This window comes from Garra rufa, chromosome 16 (genome assembly GCF_049309525.1).
Source record: "Garra rufa chromosome 16, GarRuf1.0, whole genome shotgun sequence".
In the NCBI taxonomy this organism is placed as follows: Eukaryota; Metazoa; Chordata; class Actinopteri; order Cypriniformes; family Cyprinidae; genus Garra; species Garra rufa.
The window spans coordinates 1,511,357-1,535,068 of record NC_133376.1 but is presented as its reverse complement, the minus strand read 5'-3'; the positions used below and the strand labels follow the sequence as shown (position 1 = coordinate 1,535,068).

General features: G+C 37.3%; 1 protein-coding gene across 1 annotated transcript; it reads left to right on the top strand.

Annotated features, from left to right (window-relative positions):
• Positions 1-792: 792 nt before the first annotated feature.
• On the top strand, positions 793-15,320 carry tmem129 (transmembrane protein 129, E3 ubiquitin protein ligase). Its single transcript, XM_073820812.1, has 4 exons — positions 793-1,174; positions 9,129-9,603; positions 9,681-9,840; positions 14,203-15,320. Exons 1-4 carry the CDS (start codon positions 970-972, stop codon positions 14,449-14,451), a joined length of 1,089 nt encoding a protein of 362 aa, XP_073676913.1. The 5' UTR covers positions 793-969; the 3' UTR covers positions 14,452-15,320.
• The last annotated feature ends 8,392 nt before the right edge of the window (positions 15,321-23,712 follow it).

Here is a 23,712-nt window from a genome sequence, read left to right as displayed (position 1 = left end):
TTACTTTTCAATCAATCAATTAATCAATAAATCAACTTTTCACAAAATAAATAAACAAACATAATTACCGAAAAAGGTGTAGGCTAATGCCAAGCTCATCATGCCTACCCTTTATACATAATAAATTTACGAACGACACTTTTCACTATTTGATAAAGCAAGATAAACAAAATTACATAAAACATTTCCCAACATGTACATACATAATAACAGAAAAACTCATTCTAGTTATTACTTCGATGTTTTAACTATACGTTCACAATTTATTAATAGCCTACACAATTATATAATCACTTTTTCTTAAATTTGCAAAGTGAGTTACATAATTTTAATTCCTTATCACATTTACCCCTTTGACAGATACACACCTATTTTTGCATTTTTTTAAACAAAAATTCCTGTTAAAATATATTGACTTTCTTTTATTTTGAACAGCCTCTGAATACAACTAGGGTGTAAATTATTGTACATTATCTGCACTGTATATAAATCAACTAAATCTACAAATTTTTAAATCACTTTATTTATTATAGTTATGGGTTCATATTAATTAAAGTATCAAACATTGTGAATGTTTACTAGTACAGGGATTATTCTTCTGACCCAGACTTCATTTTCATGATTAACTCGTGCTGACCGTGAGTTAGCTGCATTGCGCTTTGATTATTATTATTTAATTACGGTTTTACGCTCAATAGATATCGGAATATATCCTGTAATCTTTATTTTATATTCCAGTCCAGTGAGTTGCGCAGGTCTGCGGCTTTTATTTTGAAATGCTCAGTGCCACGTCCACTGCTGTCATTTAACAGCGACAAACATAGCGTTTACTCCGCTGGAGGGTTATGGAGCTATTCGCGAACATGTTTTTATTGTTTATAAATATGTGTGTTCGACGGGAATGATAAAATAACACTCTAGAGTATCTGTTGAAGTAGTGTCCGGCTTCACTTGTGTGTAGATGTAAAGATGGATCGTCCGGAAGCCACATTCACACTGGCGTATATCGTGTTCGCGCTGTGTTTCGTTTTCACACCGAATGAGTTCCGCTCGGCCGGTTTCACGGTGCAGCACATGTTCTCGGAGTGGCTGGGCAGCGAAGACATCAGCTTCATCCAGCACCACATCAGGAGGAGCACTCTCACCCTGCTGCTGCACTGCTGCCTGCCGCTCGGTAACACACTCACACACTCACACACTTATACACTTATACACAGTGTGCTTCAATAACTAGACATCAAGTCATCTATCTTTTCATACTACACACACTGACTGGTAAATGTCCCCAGTTAGGCAAACCCGGCTGTAGTCGGCTATATTGTTGTCACGTGACCTTATCACGTGCAAATGCATTCTCCACATACTGAGCCCAGTACATACGGAGATAGTACATACTCTCAACTTTGTCTTTAGTACGCATATGATTAAGTTTGACTCGCTGCAGTATTTAGCTGTCTGTCACATATGATCTGTTGATTCCAAACGGTTATAAATAATATCATGGTTTTAAGCTGCATTGATTGCATCTACAGTTATTGTGCTCATAATATCGCCAAATGAGTCAAATGTGGGTCATTCCTGGTATTCAGTAACATTTTGACTTTATCATTTTTTGTTTTTCATGTATTTAGGATTTTACCAAAATAGTGACATCTTTAACTAGGAATACACATTGGTCAAGCTCAGAGAATTAAAAAATAATGTTATCATAGTTATCACAAAATCTTTGCAATGTAAATGTTAAACAACAATGAGCTCTTCTAGGATGGTATCTGTCCCTTATGCCATAATAGTACCTTTTTTATTATTATTCTTGAAACAATTATTGATTAATAGAATGTGTCTCGATTATTAAGAACAGGCACTTTTTTGTGGCCATTTTTGCCAACAGGATGGTAAATAATATTACAGGTATGTGCCAAAAAATTTGAATGTTGAGGGAAAGTCCATTTATTTCAATAATTTGTATCAAATAGTGAAACTTGTATGTTATATTAGTTCACGACACACAAAGTGAAATATTTCAAGCCTTTATTTGTTTCAATTTTGATGATTATGGATTTAAGACAAAAAAAAAAAAAACGATGCAGGATTTGGCACCTGCCCACAAAGCCAAAACTAGCAGTACCTGGTGTAATAGCCATGGAATAACTGGACTTGATTGGCCGGCAAACTGGCCTGACTTAAACCCCATTGGAAATCTATGGGGATTGTCAAAAGGAAGATGAGGGAACAGAGATCCTGAAATGCAGACGAGCTGAAGGCCAATATCAAAGACACTTGCTCCATAACACCTCAACTGTGTCAAAGACTGATCGCTGCCTTGATGCTGGAATTAGTGCAAAACGAGGCCCAACAAAGTACTGAGGATATAATACACTACATTAATTCACTTTTCAGAAGGCCAACATGTGTTTACGTATACCTGTAAATAAAATTTTGCTTTTTAAAAAAAAAAAAAATATATATATATATATATATATATATATATATATATGCTGTTAATGCTCCTCACCTCACAAAATAGGACAAAAGTATGCCAAATATTTAAAGAGAGCTGTCAAATTATTATTTAAAATGATTTATTTAAGTGTTAATAGGTTCTAACAGTGGATAAGCTTTCCATCATTGTTCTGCATGGTTTGCCATCTGTAATGTGTGGAATAATAAAAAAAATCCTTCCTTTGGGGGAGGGACACAAAAAATATCCATGTTGTTCCTTATCAAAATCAATCATGAGGACAAGTGTCAAAACACTTCTCTGTTCTGGGCCCGTATTCACAAAACATCTTGCTGATTTAGGAGAAAATCTTAAAAATAATGGGCACGTCAGTCCTGAATTTAGGACTCATACATTTTTGCTCTAAGAGTATTTCACAAAGCATTTTAGCGCTAAAACTAGCTCTCTCTATTCCTTTGGAAAGGTTTGTCTCAGCAGCTTTGTGAACAGGGTGTAGAGAAAACTCTTAGGAGGAAACTTTTGCTGCTATTTAGGAGAACTCTTAGTGGTAAGATGAAATGTTTTGTGAATACGGGCCGCACTAAACTCTGCAGGAAGGTAGATCTCCAGGAACAGGGTTGGCCAGCCCTGACCTAAACTATATGAGCACTTTACATGTGCTTTCTCACACCTTCCAGCACCACACCAATTTGACTTACATTTGCCTAATTAAATGTAGATATTCAAATTAGGTGCTGTTATTACAACATTTCAGGACCACCCATTATTATCAGTAAATTGTTTTAAACGGAGCACTAAACCAAAATCTTATTTGTCCCATTTTAGATGATGCCCCACTTTTGCTAACTTCACCCTACAGAATTAAAGTTGTTAAATACTATACAGTTTAACTGAATAAATGATGAATTAAATATAGACTAATCCATATTATAGCTACAATTATTTCTGTTCCCTTTGTTGTTTGATTCTATCTATCTATCTGTCTATCTGTCTGTCTGTCTGTCTGTCTGTCTGTCTGTCTGTCTGTCTGTCTGTCTGTCTGTCTAACCAAGCCTAGCAACTAGAATCATGTTAGTGACATGCTAATCAGGATAGAAATTTGCTAGTAACTTCACTTCAACATCATGCTAACAACAGGCTACTAATCTAAAAAATCTAAAATCATGCTAGTGACATTCTAATCATGTTATCAACATGCTAGTAACAGGCTAATCATGCTAGCAATATGTTAGTAACAGGCAAAGTCCCTTTAAGGCAAGTCATGTCACTCGGCGGCCATCTTTGAAACGCCTCTCGGGCATCTGTTTGAATGGGGAAACATCAAATTCTCCAAAACTGTTCACCAAGCTTATGATTAAATTTCATATTTTAAATCTCCAACGAAATCCAACAAGAACTGCCTCATAAATATGGTTCCTTGTGCTCCAATAGCGTGAAAAAACGCTTATTTTTCCTGCTAAATGAGCCGGTGCGCATGCGCAGTACTGAGCGCACATCTTATGCTGCGTTCACACCGCCCCAAATGTCATGCGTCAGTTGCGGCAAGATTACATGTAAAGTCAATGGTTGAGTCCGTCAGAGGTCCGTCAGAGGCTCTGCGTTGCGTTGTGTCCGTTGGATCCGTCAACTTTTCAAGCGTTACCTGCGTTTCAAGCGTCAACGCAGCCAACGCAAGCAACGCAGAAGTTCAGCTAGTTGAACTTTTGACGGACTTAACGCACTTGACGCAGTGCGTCAACCAATCAGAGCGTCTCACTGTAGCGACGTCACCACACGTATTTTGAATGAAGCGGGAGCAGAAAAAACAACAACATACAATTCTCTGCGATTGAAGACGGCTACAAACTTATTCTAGCCGTCTGCAATCGCAGAGAATTGTATGATCCGTCCTCGTATAAAGACAGGAATGTAAAGGAACTTGCTTGGATGAAGATCGCTGAAGAGATCGGGTTGTCAAATCTTTTCTCAACGTAATTATTTCCCATTTCGTTAGCTAGCGAAACATGTTCATGAGAGGATTCCAAAATGTCCAGTCCCAATAGTTTGCCATGGTTTATTCAGGGGAAATGTGCAGAAAACTAGATGCGTTGGGAGCGTTGCCTGACGTGTGCGGTGTGAACGCACCAAAAAGCAAGCGTTGCCAGCTTCAAAGTACATGCGTCAAACTAGATGCGTTAGGTGCGTTGCCTGACGCAGACAAAGTGTGCGGTGTGAACGCACCATAAGAACGCCAATCGTTTCTATAGCAACCGGGACGTCTAACGGCAGCTGCGGTGACGCGCTGACTTTACTAATTAACGATTGGCTCTTTCATTAAGAAGGTGGGGCTTCGCGGCCATAATGAGCGTTTCATTTTTCCTCATTCAAAACTACACGAGTGACATGTCTTGGGTATTCTATAGTCTTTGGTAACAGGTTAATCATGCTAGCAACATGTTAATCATGCTAGAAACATGCTAGTTACTAGGGCTGTGCAATTAATCGCAATCGCAAAAAAATCGCGATTTAAGCACATGCGATTTCTAAACCGCATAAGGCTGCGATTTCATCTATCCCCCCAACGGCACCCCCTTGAACGTCAAGTTCATTTTATTTTCGATATAGCGCCAGATCACAATAGAAGTCATTTAAGGTTATCTTTCCTATAGAACAGGTCTATACATTAGGGATGCTCATTTCGGTTAATTTTCCTGACCGACAACCGCTGCTCGTTATCCGAACATTAACCGTTAACTGATAAAATTAGAATAATAAATTAGTCTAAAATAAAAATAGAATGCACGAGTATCTGTGATGATACATTAAAAATACAAGCAAATGTTTTATTTTAACGTGCAAACAGCAGCATACAGAGCAACAACAAAAACTGTATTGACATATACTTAAATTATCACGCATCAGCAGCGCTTCTGAGAACAGAGAAAATCTGAATGAAAAAAAAAGAATAATATAAATAGGCCTACACTAAATATGTATAAATTAAATAACTACCTAATTAAGGGGCCGTTCACATGTCGCGCCTAAAAACGCGTGGAAAACGCTAGGCACGCCGCTTTCTTCCTTGTCAACAAAGCGCTCAGGCGCTTGCGCTCCGGAAGCGTCTGCCGTTTCTAAGCAACCATCAGCTGCGCTCTAGCTCCAAGCTGCGGTGCGCTTGCGACATTCTGAAAAGTTGAGATGTTTTTATCTCGATGCGGCGCGGACGCGCCCGGAAAAAACGAGCGCGTCGCACCGCGTGCGCGTCGCGACCGCGTCGCTTCCAAAATGCGCGCGCAAGCCGCGCGTCTCCATTTGAAATAACGAACTTGCGCGCGCAAAAGACGCTTCATGTGAACGGCCCCTAAGATGACAAAACTAAAACACACTGAATCCTTTTATGCGCTTTGAAGAACTGTACCGGTCTTATTCTTCTCGTCGGACATAAAAATATATAGCAGGCCAGCCAATACCTCAGTGTGCCTAGTTTTTAACATGTACACATGCTGTACGGATAGGCAGGACCGCTGCCTGTTAACTCTTAGATCGGCGAACAAAACACCATCACAAAAACCCTTTCAATTTGCGGTTCGGGACTTCCATCCACTGTCATATGCGTGTGGAGAAGCGCGTGTTTTACAGCGTTCAGCAATAGCCAATCACAGACATGTATGTTGATTTGATTATCACTGTGGCCAATCAGAGGAGGCTATGTTACAATCCACTCACCAACCAAAGTGCCGGTTTCAGTTTTGCTGATTTCTACACTTTCGCGAACTCTCTCATTAAAACAAAGAAAGTGTTGGCATTATATAAATAAGAGATTAATTGTGCAGTCTAAAGGTTATTTTATTACTTTTTAATAACTTTATGAGATTGCGATGAACTACTCTAGGATGAGTGATAGCTTTCCAGTGATTGTAACGGGAGCGCCTATTGCGCACTTTCTAGACTATAATTCATTCAGAATTTGAATACATTCACTCACGGATTCACTCTCTGATAACCCAATAACGCCACTTGCCATTGAGTTGCATATACTACATCTGTTTACTAAGTAAAGGTGAAGCGAAATATGTCTGTACAGCCACACTGCACGTGTCGACACGCGCGTGAGTAAACAGATAACTTACAAATAGCATTATTTCTTTCACCATGCAGCAAATGTAAAAAAAAAAAAGAATAGAAAAAAACCCTTTTAAACCGTTTAACTGATAGTAATAATCGGTTAAAATTCTTACTGTCGGTTAATGGTTAAACGGGCATCCCTACTATACATAGTTCTTTTATTAAAGAAACTAAATTGCATTATGTTATTTATCTTATTTACACTAAGAAGGCATGTAATTTCTGTCTCTTCATGGTCGCGTGATTACAATGTCTCCTCCGCGAAAACATGGACTGGATCGTGGACTCCATTCATAAAAACGGAATCTACTGAATGCCACGGAATTCGTCGATTTTTGGATTAATAAATCAAAAGTTGGTCTGTCACTTAATTCAAATTGCGTTATGGACTAGTGTCTGTGAAAACTGAAATGCAAAAAGACCGTTTTAATATGAATCCTGCATGTTCCGTTTGCCTCTGTATGTTTGAATGGCGGAGATGCGTATTTCTTTCAGCGTTGCCAGATCGGGTTGACGATTTCCAGCCCAAAAGCTCACCAAAACCCGCCCACTTCAACAAAAACCAGCCCAAATTTTAACTGCCAAAATAATGAGAATTTTATTGCCATGTCAAGGTTGATAAGGACCATTTTTATCTCTTTAAAAAAAGAATAATGACAAAATAAAATAAAGATAAATCAATTTCACAGGAATATGGATCAAAACAGTCCGAAAATATGCATAAAATGTCTTCTTTTCAAAGTGGAAATTAACCGATGACTTTAACCCTTGGAAAAACACATGCATCATTTTCAATGTCCACAGTAAAAATATGCTAATTTCTGTGCAAAAAGTGCACAATAAAGTGATGAGAAACAAATGTAATGTAGCTGGCATTTACGTTCATGCACACACCCACGTTTTCTTATTTCAGTTGTATATTTAGAAGTCTTCTATTCATCTCTCACCACGTGTAATCCACTTAGACTTTTTATCGTATAACTTATATTTAGGCCACTTTGCCATCGCAATTACTTAAAATGAATAAATGAATAAGCTGCATATTCACAACTCACAAGTCATCACATCTCACTAACGTTAAAGACGTAAATTGATTGACAGGTCTCTGTTAAACTAAACCAGTAAGGGTTGCGTTAAGCAAAAATGAGTTTATGACTGCACTACACATTATATTACTGTGATACTTTGAGCTCGAAGGTATTAAAATAACAATGACTAATGATAAGAGCGAAGAAAAAAACAGCTGATTGGGCGGCTTTTATTTTTTTAAAGCAGCCCAAATTTTGTCTACCCGCCCAATGCGTTATTCTCCGGTCCAAGCCGATCAAAAGAAGCCCAATTGGGCGGGAACCCGCCCAATCTGGCAACACTGATTTCTTTCTTTACTACACTCATACTGAAGCACTCCTGAAGCTCCCGCTAATTTTTGGCATTTGCATCTCACATGAACAGATAAACTCAATCTCCAAAGCTGCTGTGAGTTTCACTTTTACCGTTTCATTTGAGAAAACTAGCATCATATCTGTACACACAGAAACTTCACAGCAACCTGTCAAAATAAAAGCACGGTTTAACATGAAGCAGAACAATATTAGTCTTGTATTACATTTGTACAGTATAATGTAGGTGTTTATATATTCCTATTTAAATAATTTACATAAAACAATATATATGATAAAAAAAATTAATATTACAACAAGATTAACCACTTAATTATTATTTAAACATTTTAAACTGAATATAATTTTTCTTCCATGATTGATTTTAACAGTAAACTTCTGTTTGTTTGCCAAAAATTAAAAGGGTTTATTTTTCATTTGATTAAAAATAAATAAATGTTTATGCTTTTTGATTATCAGAAAAATTAAAACACATAAGAATTAATAAAAAAAAAAAAAAAAAGCAAAAGATTGTAGAGCCCTCAAAATGTTAAAATAGAGAGTTTTGGACTTATTTTTCCACTGAAATGAATGTTTTCGTTATTACACAAAGTAGGCTAAAGTACCGGGGGAAAAAAGTAACATGGCTAATTTATTTTATGTTGTCTGTTTTAAAGACAATTTTACTACAGTTTTGTTTATTAAACTTAATACTATGTTATTTCATTGTGAAATGTTTTGTTATGCACTTCTTGTGCACTGAATACATTTAGAATGTATGTATGTATGTAGCTTGTTTGAAAAAGCAAAAAAAAAAAAAAATCGCAAATAAAATCACAATCGCAATATTCGTTCAAAAAATCGCAATATGATTATTTTGTCCATATTGCACATCCCTACTAGTTACATACTAGTAACATGTTAAATAAGTTGAAAACATGTTATCTGTTCAATCTTTTTTGGACTTAAAACCATAAAATTTCTACAATTTCTAAAACTTCTAAACTTTTTCACACTTTCTGATCAGGCTTTTTCAAGCCAACTTAAAGTTTGTCTTAAACTTTTTTTTATCTATTTTTTATTATTAAATAAATGATTGTTTGCAGATAATCGTGATGGATGTGGTCATGTGTTTTCTTCACTAGAGCACATGTTGACTGTGTGAGGTGTTTGGTGTGTTTCAGGATACTACATAGGGATGTGTTTCGCCGCTCCAGAGCAGAATCTGCTGTACGTCCATCAGGTGAGTCGGGGGTGGCAGGTGTACCTGGGCGTGTCAGCGGTGGTCCAGCTGGTGGGCTGTGCGCTGGCGTTCTATTGGTCGAGACGCGGCTGGGTCAATCACCCCATCTGTAGAGCTCTGAGCGCGCACGCCTTACCGCGCTCCAGCTGGAGATCGGTGGCCTCCTCCATCAACACCGAGTTCCGCCGCATAGACAAGTTCGCTTCGGGCTGTCCGAGCGCCAGAGTCATCGTCACGGACACCTGGGTGATGAAGGTGGGCACGTACTCGCTGCACCTGGCCCTGCATCGGGACTGTCACCTGACCGTCACCGACTCCAGACAGCACAGCCTGTCCCCTGAGCTCAACGCCCCCGTGCAGATCCTCACCATCACCGTCGCCAGCGTCAACCCCAGAGTCCAGCCCTTCCACATCAGGTGCGGCGCACGACGGAGACGGACGTGCCTCCTGTCCTGATCTTCACGACTAACCGCTGTCACTCTTTCTCTCGCAGGCTGAAGTCCACAGAGTACGTGGAGCTGCAGGAGAAACTGCACGCACCCATCAGAAACGCCGCCAATGTGGTCATCCATCTGACCATGAGCGAGCTCTTCCTGGAGACCTTCAAGACCTACGTGAGCATGAACGCGGTCTACAGGTGTCCCAGTGGACAGGTGAGCGCCGGAGACTCTGTCAGAGTTACACAAGCTCTTTAAAACAGAACAGAAACCACACACAGCGCTTGAGCTGACTGGAGCGTGTTCATGTTGAACTAGTTAGATTAGTTTGAGAAACACAACCTACTGATACTTAAGCTTTTTATCATTATTCTTCTTACACCGTGTCTACACCGGACTCGACAGCTAAAGTCTGTCTACACCGGACGCGACAAAGCGACCGTTGCAAATCATTTAAACTTTGTGTGAGCGCGTCATGAACAGAACGCGGCAGCAGATTACTGATTACATCAGGTGTAGACAGCATAATAGGTTCTAATGTCATTGTCGTTCGCGTCCGGTGTAGACACGGTGTTAGACTACATTTCTGAACACTACTCCTCCTAGAGCTTTCAAGCTAGAACCATCAAACTCAGCCCAGCTCTTCAGACTGACTTACAGTTTTCAGAAAATTGAAGAATAAAAATCCCATAGACTTACATTTGAGGCAATGTTCAAATGATCAACACTATTCAAACTCCAACTGACAAAATTCAAACTCCAACTGTCAAAATTCAAATTTAAACTCCCAGAATCCTTTGAGACTCAATCAAGCTTCCCTTCTGTCAACTATTTCTAATCCATTCAAACTTCCATTCTATCAAATATTTATCATCTATTTAACTATCTAGCCTAGCCTAGCAACTACAATCATGCTAGCAACTTGATAATCATGCTAGAAACATTATTCATGTTAACAACATGCTAGTAGCTTGCTAGTCTAGTAACTTGTCAGTCATGCTACTGAACATGTTAGCAACTTGCTAATCATGTTGGGAACATGCTAATAACTTACTAATCATGATAGAAACATGTTAGAAATGTGCTTACAACTTGATAATGTTAGAAGCATGCTAATGACATTCTAGTAGCTTGCTAATCATGCTAGAAACATGCTAATGACTTACTAATCATGTTAGAAACATGCAAATGACATTCTAGTAGCTTGCTAATCATGCTAGAAACATGCTAATGACTTACTAATCATGCTAGAAACATGCAAATGACATTCTAGTAGCTTACTAATCATGCTAGAAACATGCTAATAACTTACTAATGTTAGAAACATGCAAATGACATGCTAGTAGCTTGTTAATCATGCTAGAAACATGCTAATGACTTACTAATCATGCTAGAAACATGCAAATGACATTCTAGTAGCTTGCTAATCATGCTAGAAACATGCTAATGACTTACTAATCATGCTAGAAACATGCAAATGACATTCTAGTAGCTTACTAATCATGCTAAAAACATGCTAATAACTTACTAATGTTAGAAACATGCAAATGACATGCTAGTAGCTTGCTAATCATGCTAAAAACATGCTAATAACTTACTAATGTTAGAAACATGCAAATGACATGCTAGTAGCTTGCTAATCATGCTAGAAACATGCTAATGACTTACTAATCATGCTAGAAACATGCAAATGACATACTAGTAGCTTGGTAATCATGCTAAAAACATGCTAATAACTTACTAATGTTAGAAACATGCAAATGACATGCTAGTAGCTTGCTAATCATGCTAAAAACATGCTAATAACTTACTAATCATGATAGAAACATGTTAGAAATGTGCTTACAACTTGATAATGTTAGAAGCATGCTAATGACATTCTAGTAGCTTGCTAATAATGCTAGAAACATGCTAATGACTTACTAATCATGCTAGAAACATGCAAATGACATGCTAGTAGCTTGCTAATCATGCTAGAAACATGCTAATAACTTACTAATCATGCTAGAAACATGCAAATGACATTCTAGTAGCTTACTAATCATGCTAGAAACATGCAAATGACATGCTAGTAGCTTGCTAATCATGCTAGAAACATGCTAATGACTTACTAATCATGCTAGAAACATGCAAATGACATACTAGTAGCTTACTAATCATGCTAGAAACATGCAAATGACATGCTAGTAGCTTGCTAATCATGCTAGAAACATGCTAATGACTTACTAATCATGCTAGAAACATGCAAATGACATTCTAGTAGCTTGCTAATCATGCTAGAAACATGCTAATGACTTACTAATCATGCTAGAAACATGCAAATGACATTCTAGTAGCTTGCTAATCATGCTAGAAACATGCTAATGACTTACTAATCATGCTAGAAACATGCTAATGACTTACTAATCATGCTAGAAACATGCAAATGACATACTAGTAGCTTACTAATCATGCTAGAAACATGCAAATGACATGCTAGTAGCTTGCTAATCATGCTAAAAACATGCTAATAACTTACTAATGTTAGAAACATACAAATTACATGCTAGTAGCTTGCTAATCATGCTAAAAACATGCTAATAACTTACTAATCATGATAGAAACATATTAGAAATTTGCTTACAACTTGATAGTGTTAGAAGCATGCTAATGACATTCTAGTAGCTTGCTAATCATGCTAGAAACATGCTAATGACTTACTAATCATGCTAGAAACATGCAAATGACATGCTAGTAGCTTGCTAATCATGCTAGAAACATGCTAATAACTTACTAATCATGCTAGAAACATGCAAATGACATGCTAGTAGCTTGCTAATCATGCTAGAAACATGCTAATAACTTACTAATCATGTTAGAAACATGCAAATGACATACTAGTAGCTTGCTAATCATGCTAAAACATGCTAATAACTTACTAATCATGTTAGATACATGCAAATGACATACTAGTAGCTTACTAATCATGCTAGAAACATGCAAATGACATGCTAGTAGCTTGCTAATTGTTGTGAACTTTTCTCAGAGACCAGGAGACGTTTGGATATCTTGAAGCAGAAGTTTCTCTTTATTGAGATCCTAGCTGTTCGTTCGCTGCAGTCATCAAAGTCGTCTACTAAGGCATATACATTACAGTTTATATACCTTTCCAGGGGGAGGATTACATAGAGGTGGAGTCAATCTAAACAAAGCATGCAAATGCAGTACAGGAATCAGCCCGTTACCAGAGTTCCCCAGCCCTGATCTCATTATCATAACAGTGTCATTCAAAGGCATAGGTGCTAATTCAGTCAGTCTGACAGTATTGCCCATACCTTCACATTATCATTGAGACAAAGGTATCATTCAAAGGCATATGTACTAATCCAATCAGTCTGACAGTATTGCCCATACTTTAACATTATCATAGAGACAAAGGAATAGCTGTAACAAAAAGGTTAATGTCTCAGACACCTGGGCTGCCTGATTTGATCTTCTTCTAATGTCATCATCTGTACCTCTAAATTCAATGTACTTAACTTTAGATTTATCTGTGATGCTATGTAAGAATCTAGGGTCAGCATTATCATAAACAGATTCTTAAATTTGTAATCCCACATGCTAGAAACATGCAAATGACATGCTAGTAGCTTGTTAATCATGCTAGAAACATGCTAATAACTTACTAATCATGTTAGAAACATGCAAATGACATGCTAGTAGCTTTCTAATCATGCTAGAAACATGCTAATAACTTACTAATCATGTTAGATACATGCAAATGACATACTAGTAGCTTGCTAATCATGCTAAAACATGCTAATAACTTACTAATCATGTTAGAAACATGCAAATGACATGCTAGTAGCTTTCTAAATCATGCTAGAAACATGCTAATAACTTACTAATCATGTTAGATACATGCAAATGACATACTAGTAGCTTGCTAATCATGTTAAAACATGCTAATAACTTACTAATCATGTTAGAAACATGCAAATGACATGCTAGTAGCTTTCTAATCATGCTAGAAACATGCTAATAACTTACTAATCATGTTAGATACATGCAAATGACATACTAGTAGCTTGCTAATCATGCTAGAAACATGCTAATAACTTACTAATCATGTTAGAAACATGCAAATGACATGCTAGTAGCTTGTTAATCATGCTAGAAACATGCTAATAACTTACTAATCATGTTAGAAACATGCAAATGACATGCTAGTAGCTTGCTAATCATGCTAGAAACATGCTAATAACTTACTAATCATGCTAGAAACATGCAAATGACATGCTAGTAGCTTGCTAATCATGCTAGAAACATGCAAATAACTTACTAATCATGTTAGAAACATGCAAATGACATGCTAGTAGCTTGTTGATCATGCTAGAAACACACTAAACATGCTAGAAAAATGTTAGAATGCTAATGCTAACTACATTCTAATCATGCTAGCAACATGCTAATAATCTAATCTATCTATATAAATTTTAAAACTTTAAGCTTTTACAGCTGCTTTAAACTTTCAAGCTAGGCTTTCTCTAGTCCTGACCATCTTTTTAATCTGGTTGTATTGTGATGTTTTGTTGTCAGGAGCTGGAGCCGTGTATCGGCTGTATGCAGGCCAGTGCGAGCGTGAAGCTGGTGCGTCTGTGTCAGTCTGAGGCTGAGGGTGAGTGTCAGCAGTGCTACTGTCGGCCCATGTGGTGTCTCACCTGTATGGGGAAGTGGTTCGCCAGTCGGCAGGACCAGCAGCAGCCGGAGACCTGGCTGAGCAGCAGAGTCCCGTGTCCCACCTGCAGAGCCAAGTTCTGCATTTTAGATGTTTGCGCCGTCGAGTGAGGAGAACCTGGTGTTTCTCTGCACCTCTGTGTGCTTTCCAAACCTCTGTGCCTCTCAAACTTCAAACATGACAGAGAAGGAAGCCAGTCCAGAGCTTGTTCGGCTCATGTTTCAGACCATTTCACTTAACTTCATGAAGCTGCTGTATCATATTTGATGTGAATGTCTGAGGCTCTGAATGATCAACATGATCAAACCTGGCTGTTTCACACAATCCACTCCATGCCCTCTGTCTCTGGTTGATAGTTTGGATGAGTTTTTAATTGTCAAAGCTCTTTTAGTGTATCTGTACAAACGTCCAGCTTCAGCTGGTTCTTCACATGTCATCAAGTAAACATCAGAATAACTGTAGTAATATTTCCAGATGAACACTTACTGGACTGAAGCAGCTTGGCTTTACTTGATTCTCCATCAATCTGTTTTAGTCAAATCAGTCTTAAATCTGATCATCAGGATCTTTTGAGGAATTTTAATCATCATTGGATTGGATTGGATTGCATTGCGTTATACGTTTGGATCATTGTAATCTCATTTTACTAAGACGTATTATTGGAGATATAGAGTGACCACTGATATTTACATCATTTTATGTCAGTATCTGCTGTACTGTTATAAACATCTCATTGATTTGCATTTCAAGCAGCAGAATTTCGTCATATAAATATCAGCATCTGCCCTAAATTGACTATTTTTGCTCAGTTTGAGTCTCAGGTTAAAATTGAGCTGTTTCTCACCATATCAGACTAGATGAACCATAAAAGCGTGATGGAGCAAATATGTTGCTCGACAAAAACACATATGAAAACTTTTCTTTGATTGTCTTTTTCTAGGGATGTGAAAGTTCAATAAACTGTTCCATTAAAAAAGTATACTGTTATTGTTGTGTTTGTTTATTTTACAGTATTTCATTAGGGAGATCATCATGAAAATAATGTGAAAATGTACAAAAGAAACCGCAGACAGTAGCCTTTGACCAAGATTATGGGACGAAAATACTACGGAAGTTAGTGGGGAGCAGAAATTGTGTGATTGCCAACATTTTTAATGAGAAACTCGTACAGGTTTGGAAAATTTCAGGGGGGGAATTTTTAACATTTATAAAATGTTGTGCACAAACCATTATAAACTTGATCTTACGATCATCTCTGAAATGCATACAAATGCAAATACATCTTTTTTTCAGATGTGAAATCTATGAATCGCAAATGATCTTGAACTTGCGCGTCATTAACATATAAAAGAGCACCAGTCATTGTCCAAATCCTTTAATTTAGAACAGCGAGCTGCAAGAACAGCTTACATTTCCAAAAACCTGCAGCACTCCGACAAGAAAAAGTGTGTATGTCTGCTCACTCCCTGATGTGACGCTAAGCACTTTTCCACGTCAAAGGCAGTTTTTACAAATATGAGCGATGGCATGGATTTAAGCGTTTGCAAATCTTCATAAATGAGGCCCTTGGTTACTTTGAGCACATACAAATTGTAAGGCTTTCAAATCAATACAAGACATTCACAAAACATGTTAAGGCTAAAAGCAGCTCTTAAACCCAGGACCGCTTAGAAGCCTACCTGACGCCTGACCCTAAAAGAGAAACTCAAAACTGACCAAAAGCATGGCTGAGAGTTGATCAACCTTTTACGAAGATATTGCCTGAATCACAACTGTTTTCTAAGTTTTAATCTAAATAGATCAAGATTCAACTGAATAGATTTAGCCAAAGGTGTGGTAGCCCATACTTGAACATGTTCTATTCAGCTTACACACACTGGGTAATGCAATTGCCGCAAACAAGCAATATTAATAAGTTTGCCACCAATAAAGACTCTATGCTGTGCTATGCCTCCTAAGAAGTCTAAAGTACAGCCAAATCAAGGTGAAGAAGTGTCTCGGCGAGTGGGAGCAAGCAACATGGCGGGTGAGGAGTGTAACATGCTGGAGCTTCCAGCCCTCATACCAGTGGTGTAGTCTACGTGATACGCAGGTATACGCCGTATACCCACTAGAAAAGGTCAAGGATTTGCGTATACCCACTTTAAAAAGCGCGAGGATGCGTAACAACATGATATTGTGACATGATTTTCACACTCCCGTTCATAAATTAACCACGTCTGTCTTGCGAGGCGTATTGTTTGACTTGAAGCGGCGATGTGCAGACCAATCGGCTGCTTCTATTTGAAGGTTAATGACATATGAACTATTAAGGCTTCCGTAGCCTGCTGTGACCTGGCTCTGACGTCACCTATCAAGCCTGGTGGTCATTCTCGACGCCAGTTTGAAATCAAGTTAAGCAAACCAGTAAATGAGATATGAATTATGAAACGAAAACAGATTCGAATTACACTCTTTCAGTGTTTTCACAAGCCTGTCCGTCTCAATATACTGTACAACGCGGCATACATTCACATCAAATGCTGACTCAGCGGCAGAGTTCCACTCACGCAAAGATGTCATTTCCACTGGGGACACGCTTTTCAAAATCCCGTTGGTGTCCTCCCACTTTCGAATGGTTTTGTTAAAATAATCTCTTGTATTGCAGAATACACACTCAGCGCCACAGAGAGTTTCGCGGGATCGTTAAAACGAAACCAAAAGTAAAACGCACACGCACATTCAAAATCAATTTTAATATCCCACGTTTAGAGAGCGACTCCCCAATGTGCGCAAATTAGGCTACATAACACATCTAGGCTGTTATTAGTATGTGGGCTATTATAGGTTGTGTAATTGTCTATAGCTCTAGATCATGCTCAAAAAATTCGGTCTCTATTTGCGCTTTGAATATTGAAGATGGTTTAAAAATGCAGTGGTTGTCCCTTGCTTAAGGCGTAAAAAAAAAAAAAAAAAAAAGGTTTTCAGAATCAGCCAGTTTGCTTGTAAATCATCAGCAATAAGAATCGGCCATGAAGAATCAAGATTGGCACATTACTGAAAATAAATTGGGTGCTCCTAACTTTTTGAAGTTGGGAGCTCCAGTGCTACCAAGTAAAAAAGTTAATTTCGAGCCCTGAATTTATTGTTAATAATAGTTCCAACTTACACCCCTAAATGTGCATTGAAAATTGACAGCTCATAAAACTTGCTTAAAATAAATCAAAATGTTGATAACACATAAGCAGTGTTTCAGAATGCTCTCAGTTACATATAGATGCATCCTGTATGCATTAATGAGCGTTTGGGGTGTTGCTCTGGGATGGGTGAATATGGGGCTGGAGGGAAAAATCACAGTGTACTCACTACAAAAACTAGACTACACCACTGACTCATACGTAATATAATGCGAGAGGAGTTGAACGTGGTGGTGGATAAACTAAACAACCTCACGAAAGACATATCTGTCTGCACACAAAGACTTGGTGAAGTTGATGAGACAATGTCGAACCTGAATTCACGAGTGACAAAGCTGGAGACTGTGTGTGATGGACTTCTTAAGGCCAACGAGGAGTTGAAACGTAAAGGTGAGCGACTTGAAATGCACAGTCGCAAACACAACGTGCGTGTATTTGGCCTGACGAATGACATCGAAAAAGGGAATCCGACCAGCTACATGTCTGCTTTGTTTGAGGATTTATTCCAAGATAAACTACGGGAGGACTTACAGGTGGAGATGGCTCGCAGGAGTGGACAGGTGTTCTGACGATTTATGCTACCCATCGAGAATTTGCTACTTACAGGTTCTGCGCATGCGCTGACCCACAACGTCGATCTGCGTTGACACGCCCATGAATCCATGCATCCTTGCTGTCAAGACTTCGGCCGTTTCTCAATACCAAGTTCGCAAAGTTCGGACTTGGAAGTTGGACTTGGGAGTACGAACTCTTGAGGACGTGAGCAAGTCCTGTAATGCTGCAAATGGAACAGCAATGTACTTGATAACGTCAGTCAGCTCGCCTTTTCTACTCTATGTATTAACAATAAGACGAAAAATGATAGCAACCTCTGCCTCTTTTCGTTTTCATTTAAATATATTAATAGCTGCAAAAACGTAGTTCAGGGAATGTACAACATTACAGTGAAACGAATTATTTTATACGTTTCATTTAACGTTATACATATTAATAGCGACAAACTGTGGTTCATGCAATGCGTTACAAAACAATAATTACAATAAAAGGAAGTGATATCGAACACCACTGCCTCTTTGTTTTCTTCAAAATATAAATCACAACTCTCTTTTCGTACTCATTTTAAAAATAATAAAAGATATTAATATGTGATTTAAGCTATATGTGCACTGTGTATAATACATCTTTACTCTATGTATAATAAAATGAAACATGACAAAGCACAACTCTGCCTTTTCTGTTAAATGTCAGTGTTAATAAACAATATTAGCCATAATAAAAGCATAAGAGACTTGTGTAATCGGAAATAAAGACAAAAGCAGATAATTCGGTCAAATGCATGCTAAAAAGTCAGCGTTGAATTACGATTGATAAATAATTTATGAAGCATAACTGTGTCCTCAGTCAAAATTATATGACCTGGAATAAATAATAGATTCACCAGACCAAAAATTAGCTGTTAGATTTACCCAAAACGAATTATACCTCTGGTTTAACCACTACAGAGACATCAGGACCAGCGGCAAACATCAGGACGAGCCGTGGTGAGGCTCTCTCTGCGGGATACATGACCACTGAGCACCCGCTGTTCGCCTGGAACTCTCATCTCCGAAATCGGCTAAACTAATTTTCAAATAGGCGATGTCTTAGTAAATAAACCGCAGATTTGAGTTTTAAACAACTACATTCTCGCCTGAAATACTCTTAAACCTACATTTCATCACACAATAACAGTAATATTTTGAAAATTATCCAATAATATCCAACAGCACCAGTTTCAGAACCCCAGCCACAGAACCGGATGTGAGGGGCGGAGCTATTAACAACGAGATAAGCATGGCGGAGATGACGGTGGGTAGTCGCTAATGTTTTTGCTGTCATATGGTGAATAATTATCGTATTTATTAGGTTAAGTGTTTAAACTTATTTTGTGATTGGCTTTATTATCCTATGGAATCTTCAATTTGTTGTCATTTTTAAGGTGTAGAACTTTTTCTGTGGATGTTTTGATTAATTTGTGGATCTCGTGTTGTAAATGGGCATTGTGGTGAAGTTTTAAAGACGCTAATTATTCATAAATATAAACAGGTTGTTCTAGTTTCCTATGTTTTATGCATTGTTTGTGAGTTAATGTTACCTTTTTAGTTTAGTAATATTAATCCTATTTGTCAAATAATTGTGTGGTGCTTTAATTTCTTATAGACACATATAACCAAGATATATTACAGTGCAGATATGCTTCAAGAGGCTCTTCCAAGTGAACAAGGAGAACAAGTTGAGCTTAGCAGCAGTGAGGTATGTCTCAAATATGATATATAGATATACAGTAGTCAACATTTCAAATGGATCAAATCGTATCATCAAAGTTGTCCTAAAATCAAAACAATACCTGTTCTTGTCTTAGGACAACTTAATGAACTTAATGATCTACTTCAAAATTTAAATGTTGACTACTCGCACACATGGTGTAGTTAACCGCAGCAACATACAAAAACATTTTTGAGAAATATTAAAATTAATTTTTTCCTTTAATATTCTGTAATCAAGGAGCTCCCAGTGATCGAAGACATGGCAGAAGCTGTGAAATGGATCTATTCAAATAAGCATCTGCTCAGAGGGCCTCTTTTCCTCAAAATGAACAAAGAGGACAAGGAAAAGGCCTTCAACAATCTCGTTGAACAAACAGACTCTTCAAGAGTGCCCTTCACATTTAATTTTGTTTTCAGGGATGACATGGAGTTATTTCTGCAAGAATGTCGTGACAAAATGGGCCTAAGATGGGCCTAATTTTAATTTTAATTTGAATTAATGCAAGATTGTCATGACCAAATGTGCGAATTGTGTGAATTGTTCATTTTGTAATTTTTGATTTTAATTTATACATGATTGTCATGACTAATTGGGCATAATAGTGAATTGTTCATTTGGTAAACTTTAATTGTTGTATAGTTTTAGTTTGTTTCTTTTAAAATTATGCCGCTGTTTGTGTGAGTGTGTAAAGTTTTATTGAAATGTTTTAATTTTCTTGTAGAGAAATGCATGATGCATGTTCTTTGCTTTGGAGTAAATGTTTATTTGTCATGTTGTGATTATAGCATATTTAATATAAAATGCCTTAAGTTTCAAGCATTATTTTTATTATCATGAACAGAAAATAACTTGTGTAATGCAATGAAAGAACACCTTTATACAATAATATTAAACAAAATATTTTTTCAATGTTAAATGTATCGTAAGATGCACAAATAAAGTATAATGTTTCTTGTGAAATAAAAACAAATTACGCTCCATAACCGTGGGTGGCGCTGCTCTGATAAGAACGTAAGCTCCACCCCTCACTTCCGGTTCTGTGGCTGGGGTTCTGAAACTGGTGCTGCTGCGGGTCTGCAGTTGGATATATCTCAAATTATGCGGGTTTTCTCCTCCGCCATTAACGCTCGCTGATTGGTGCGAAATGCATTCTGGGATACATGGCTGCATCAAGTTTTTTTTTTATTTTTTTTTATTAAACTTAGATACAAAATCTCGTAGAGATAACAGCATAGTATCCTACCAAGTACAATAACAGTCAACATCAAAACGTAAGGGGATCCATCTTACATGTAAGGCAAAACAAAATAAGTAAATAAATAAAATAAAAATTACAACACAAGAAACGTATACATGTCCGATGATATTTTCTGGGCATGACAATTTTTAAGTAATCTCAGTGAGGAGTAAAATAGTTTAAATTCGTTGAAGAAATGTTCAAAGCAGGGGGTGGAATCTCTCCACTTACAACAATGTATATGATACTTAGCAAGAAGGATAACAATATTCACAATGTCTGATATTGCATTATCTAAACCATCAACATAAAACAATATAGAGCTGATGTTAAATACAGGGATGTTTGACATTTTTGTAGTCAGCCAGTCTCTGACCGCACTCCAGAATCGGCATGAAAAGGAGCAGGAAAAAAAAAAGTGATCTAAAGATTCATCAGTAAAACCACAAAAAGCACAACCCACCTTGTCAAATTTAAATCGCTTGTGAAGAAAATTGGAAACAGGATAAATCTTATGACAAATTTTGAAATGAGTTTCTTTGACTTTAGGCGGAATTGGCCATTGAACATATTTAGAGAAAGCTTTTTCCAGCGTATCAGAAAGGTTTGCTGGTACATTGTATTTATTATAATCATGAAACAATTTAGATTTAAAAGCATCTGTAGCAACCCTGTTCTTCAAATTTTTATCTAGTAAATTGTGATGACCAACTGATAAATTCGGCAATACTGGAGTGACATCAGAGTAAGTCAAAGTATTTTGGATTAAGTGAATCAAGGCTACAGGAATAGCTTTACAAATTTTTAGATATTCTCTGTGAGTACAGCTTATGTTAGAACGTTCAACAAAACTGGTGTGATCCAGTAAAACACCTTTACAATCCATCAGGTCAGTTACAAAGAGAATACCCTTTTCAAACCATTCAGCTTTAAAGACAGATTTTCTGTTTATAAGAATTGTTCTATTATTCCACAGAACCGAACTGTGTGGAGTAAAATTACGTGTGAATATCATTTTCCAAAAGTGTAGTATTTGCCTATGAAATTTAGACAGTGCAAGTGGAATCTTACTAATATCGAAATCACATCTGAGTAAAAAATCCATACCACCAAGCTTTCCAAAAATAGCCCTAGGTATGTGAAACCACATAGAGTTAGAACAAGCAAAAAAAGTTTTTAACCAATTAATTCTAAATGAGCCTATCAAGGCTTCAAAATCTAAGGCTTTTAATCCACCATTTTTATACTTTTTAACTAACTGGGACCTTTTTAAATAATGCGTTTTATTTCTCCACAGAAACTGAAAAATGACTGAGTTGGCCTTTCTAATATTACGGTCGGAAATAAACACAGAGTGACAAGGATATATTAACTTAGACACACCTTCAGCTTTCGATAGAATAACTCTTCCAAATATTGTGAGATCTCTGATCAGCCAGTGACTCAGAGATTTTTTCATATCAACGACCCGTTTCTCAATGTTAACCTCCTCCATCCTCCGATTATCCTTAGATATTGTTAAACCTAAATATTTAACCTCCGTCTGGACATTTATCGAGGCAATAGAGCTCTCTGGACAAGAGTGGATAGGCAACAATACACATTTCTTAATATTGAGAGACAAACCCGAGGCATCCGAAAAGGCATTAATTATGTTTAGTGCAGTGTCAACCATACTTTTATCTTTTAAAAAAATGACAGTATCGTCAGCAAATTGGCTAATCTTAAATTCCTTTTCACAATGCAGATTTGAATCATTAACAATAGCCAAAGTGAGCATCTGGGTAGTTAAAATGAATAGTTTAGGAGATATGGGACACCCTTGGCGAATTCCTCTAGACATCATGAAGCTAGGAGTGATCTCCGATCCCAAAGACACCGAACTAGATATATCTGAGTAAAACATTTTGATTATGTTACAAAATTTATCTCCAAAACCCATACATTTTAATGTTTCTGCAATAAAACAGTGCTCTAGGGAGTCAAACGCTTTATAAAAATCAAGGAATAATAATAGGCTCTCATTTTCTATTAAATGACTGTAGTCCAACATATCAAGAATTAGTCTTGAATGAAAATGTATATTCCTTCCCTTTATAAAGGCTGATTGACATTCACTAATAACCTTTGTCAAGCCATTGTTCAGGCGATTGGCATATACAAGAGCTAGTAATTTGTAATCCGTACATAAAAGGGTTATCGGTCTCCAATTTTCAATAGAAAGTGGATCTTTATCGGCCTTTGGGATCAAAGTAATGAGACCACGCTTCATTGTGGGAGAGAGTTCTTGTCTTGAGATACATTCACCAAGGGCTTCAAATAAAAGCTGACGGATATCTTTCCAAAAGAAGACAAAAAAATCGACAGTTAAACCGTCCAAGCCAGGTGATTTACCCTTGGCCATTTGATAGATGGCTTCATCCAGCTCTTCAATTATTAAATCATCCTCCAAAATTTGCTTAAAGTCATCCTCAATTACCTCAACCCACCCTTGAATGGATTGAAAAAAAGATTTACAATTAGCCTCAGAGTATCTTGAACAATATAAGTTACTATAAAAGTCTCTAATTGCCTTGTTAATTAGATTTAAATCATCTGTAACAGCACCATTAATACTTAATTTAGACATTTTCTTTTTCGTTTGCCTTTGT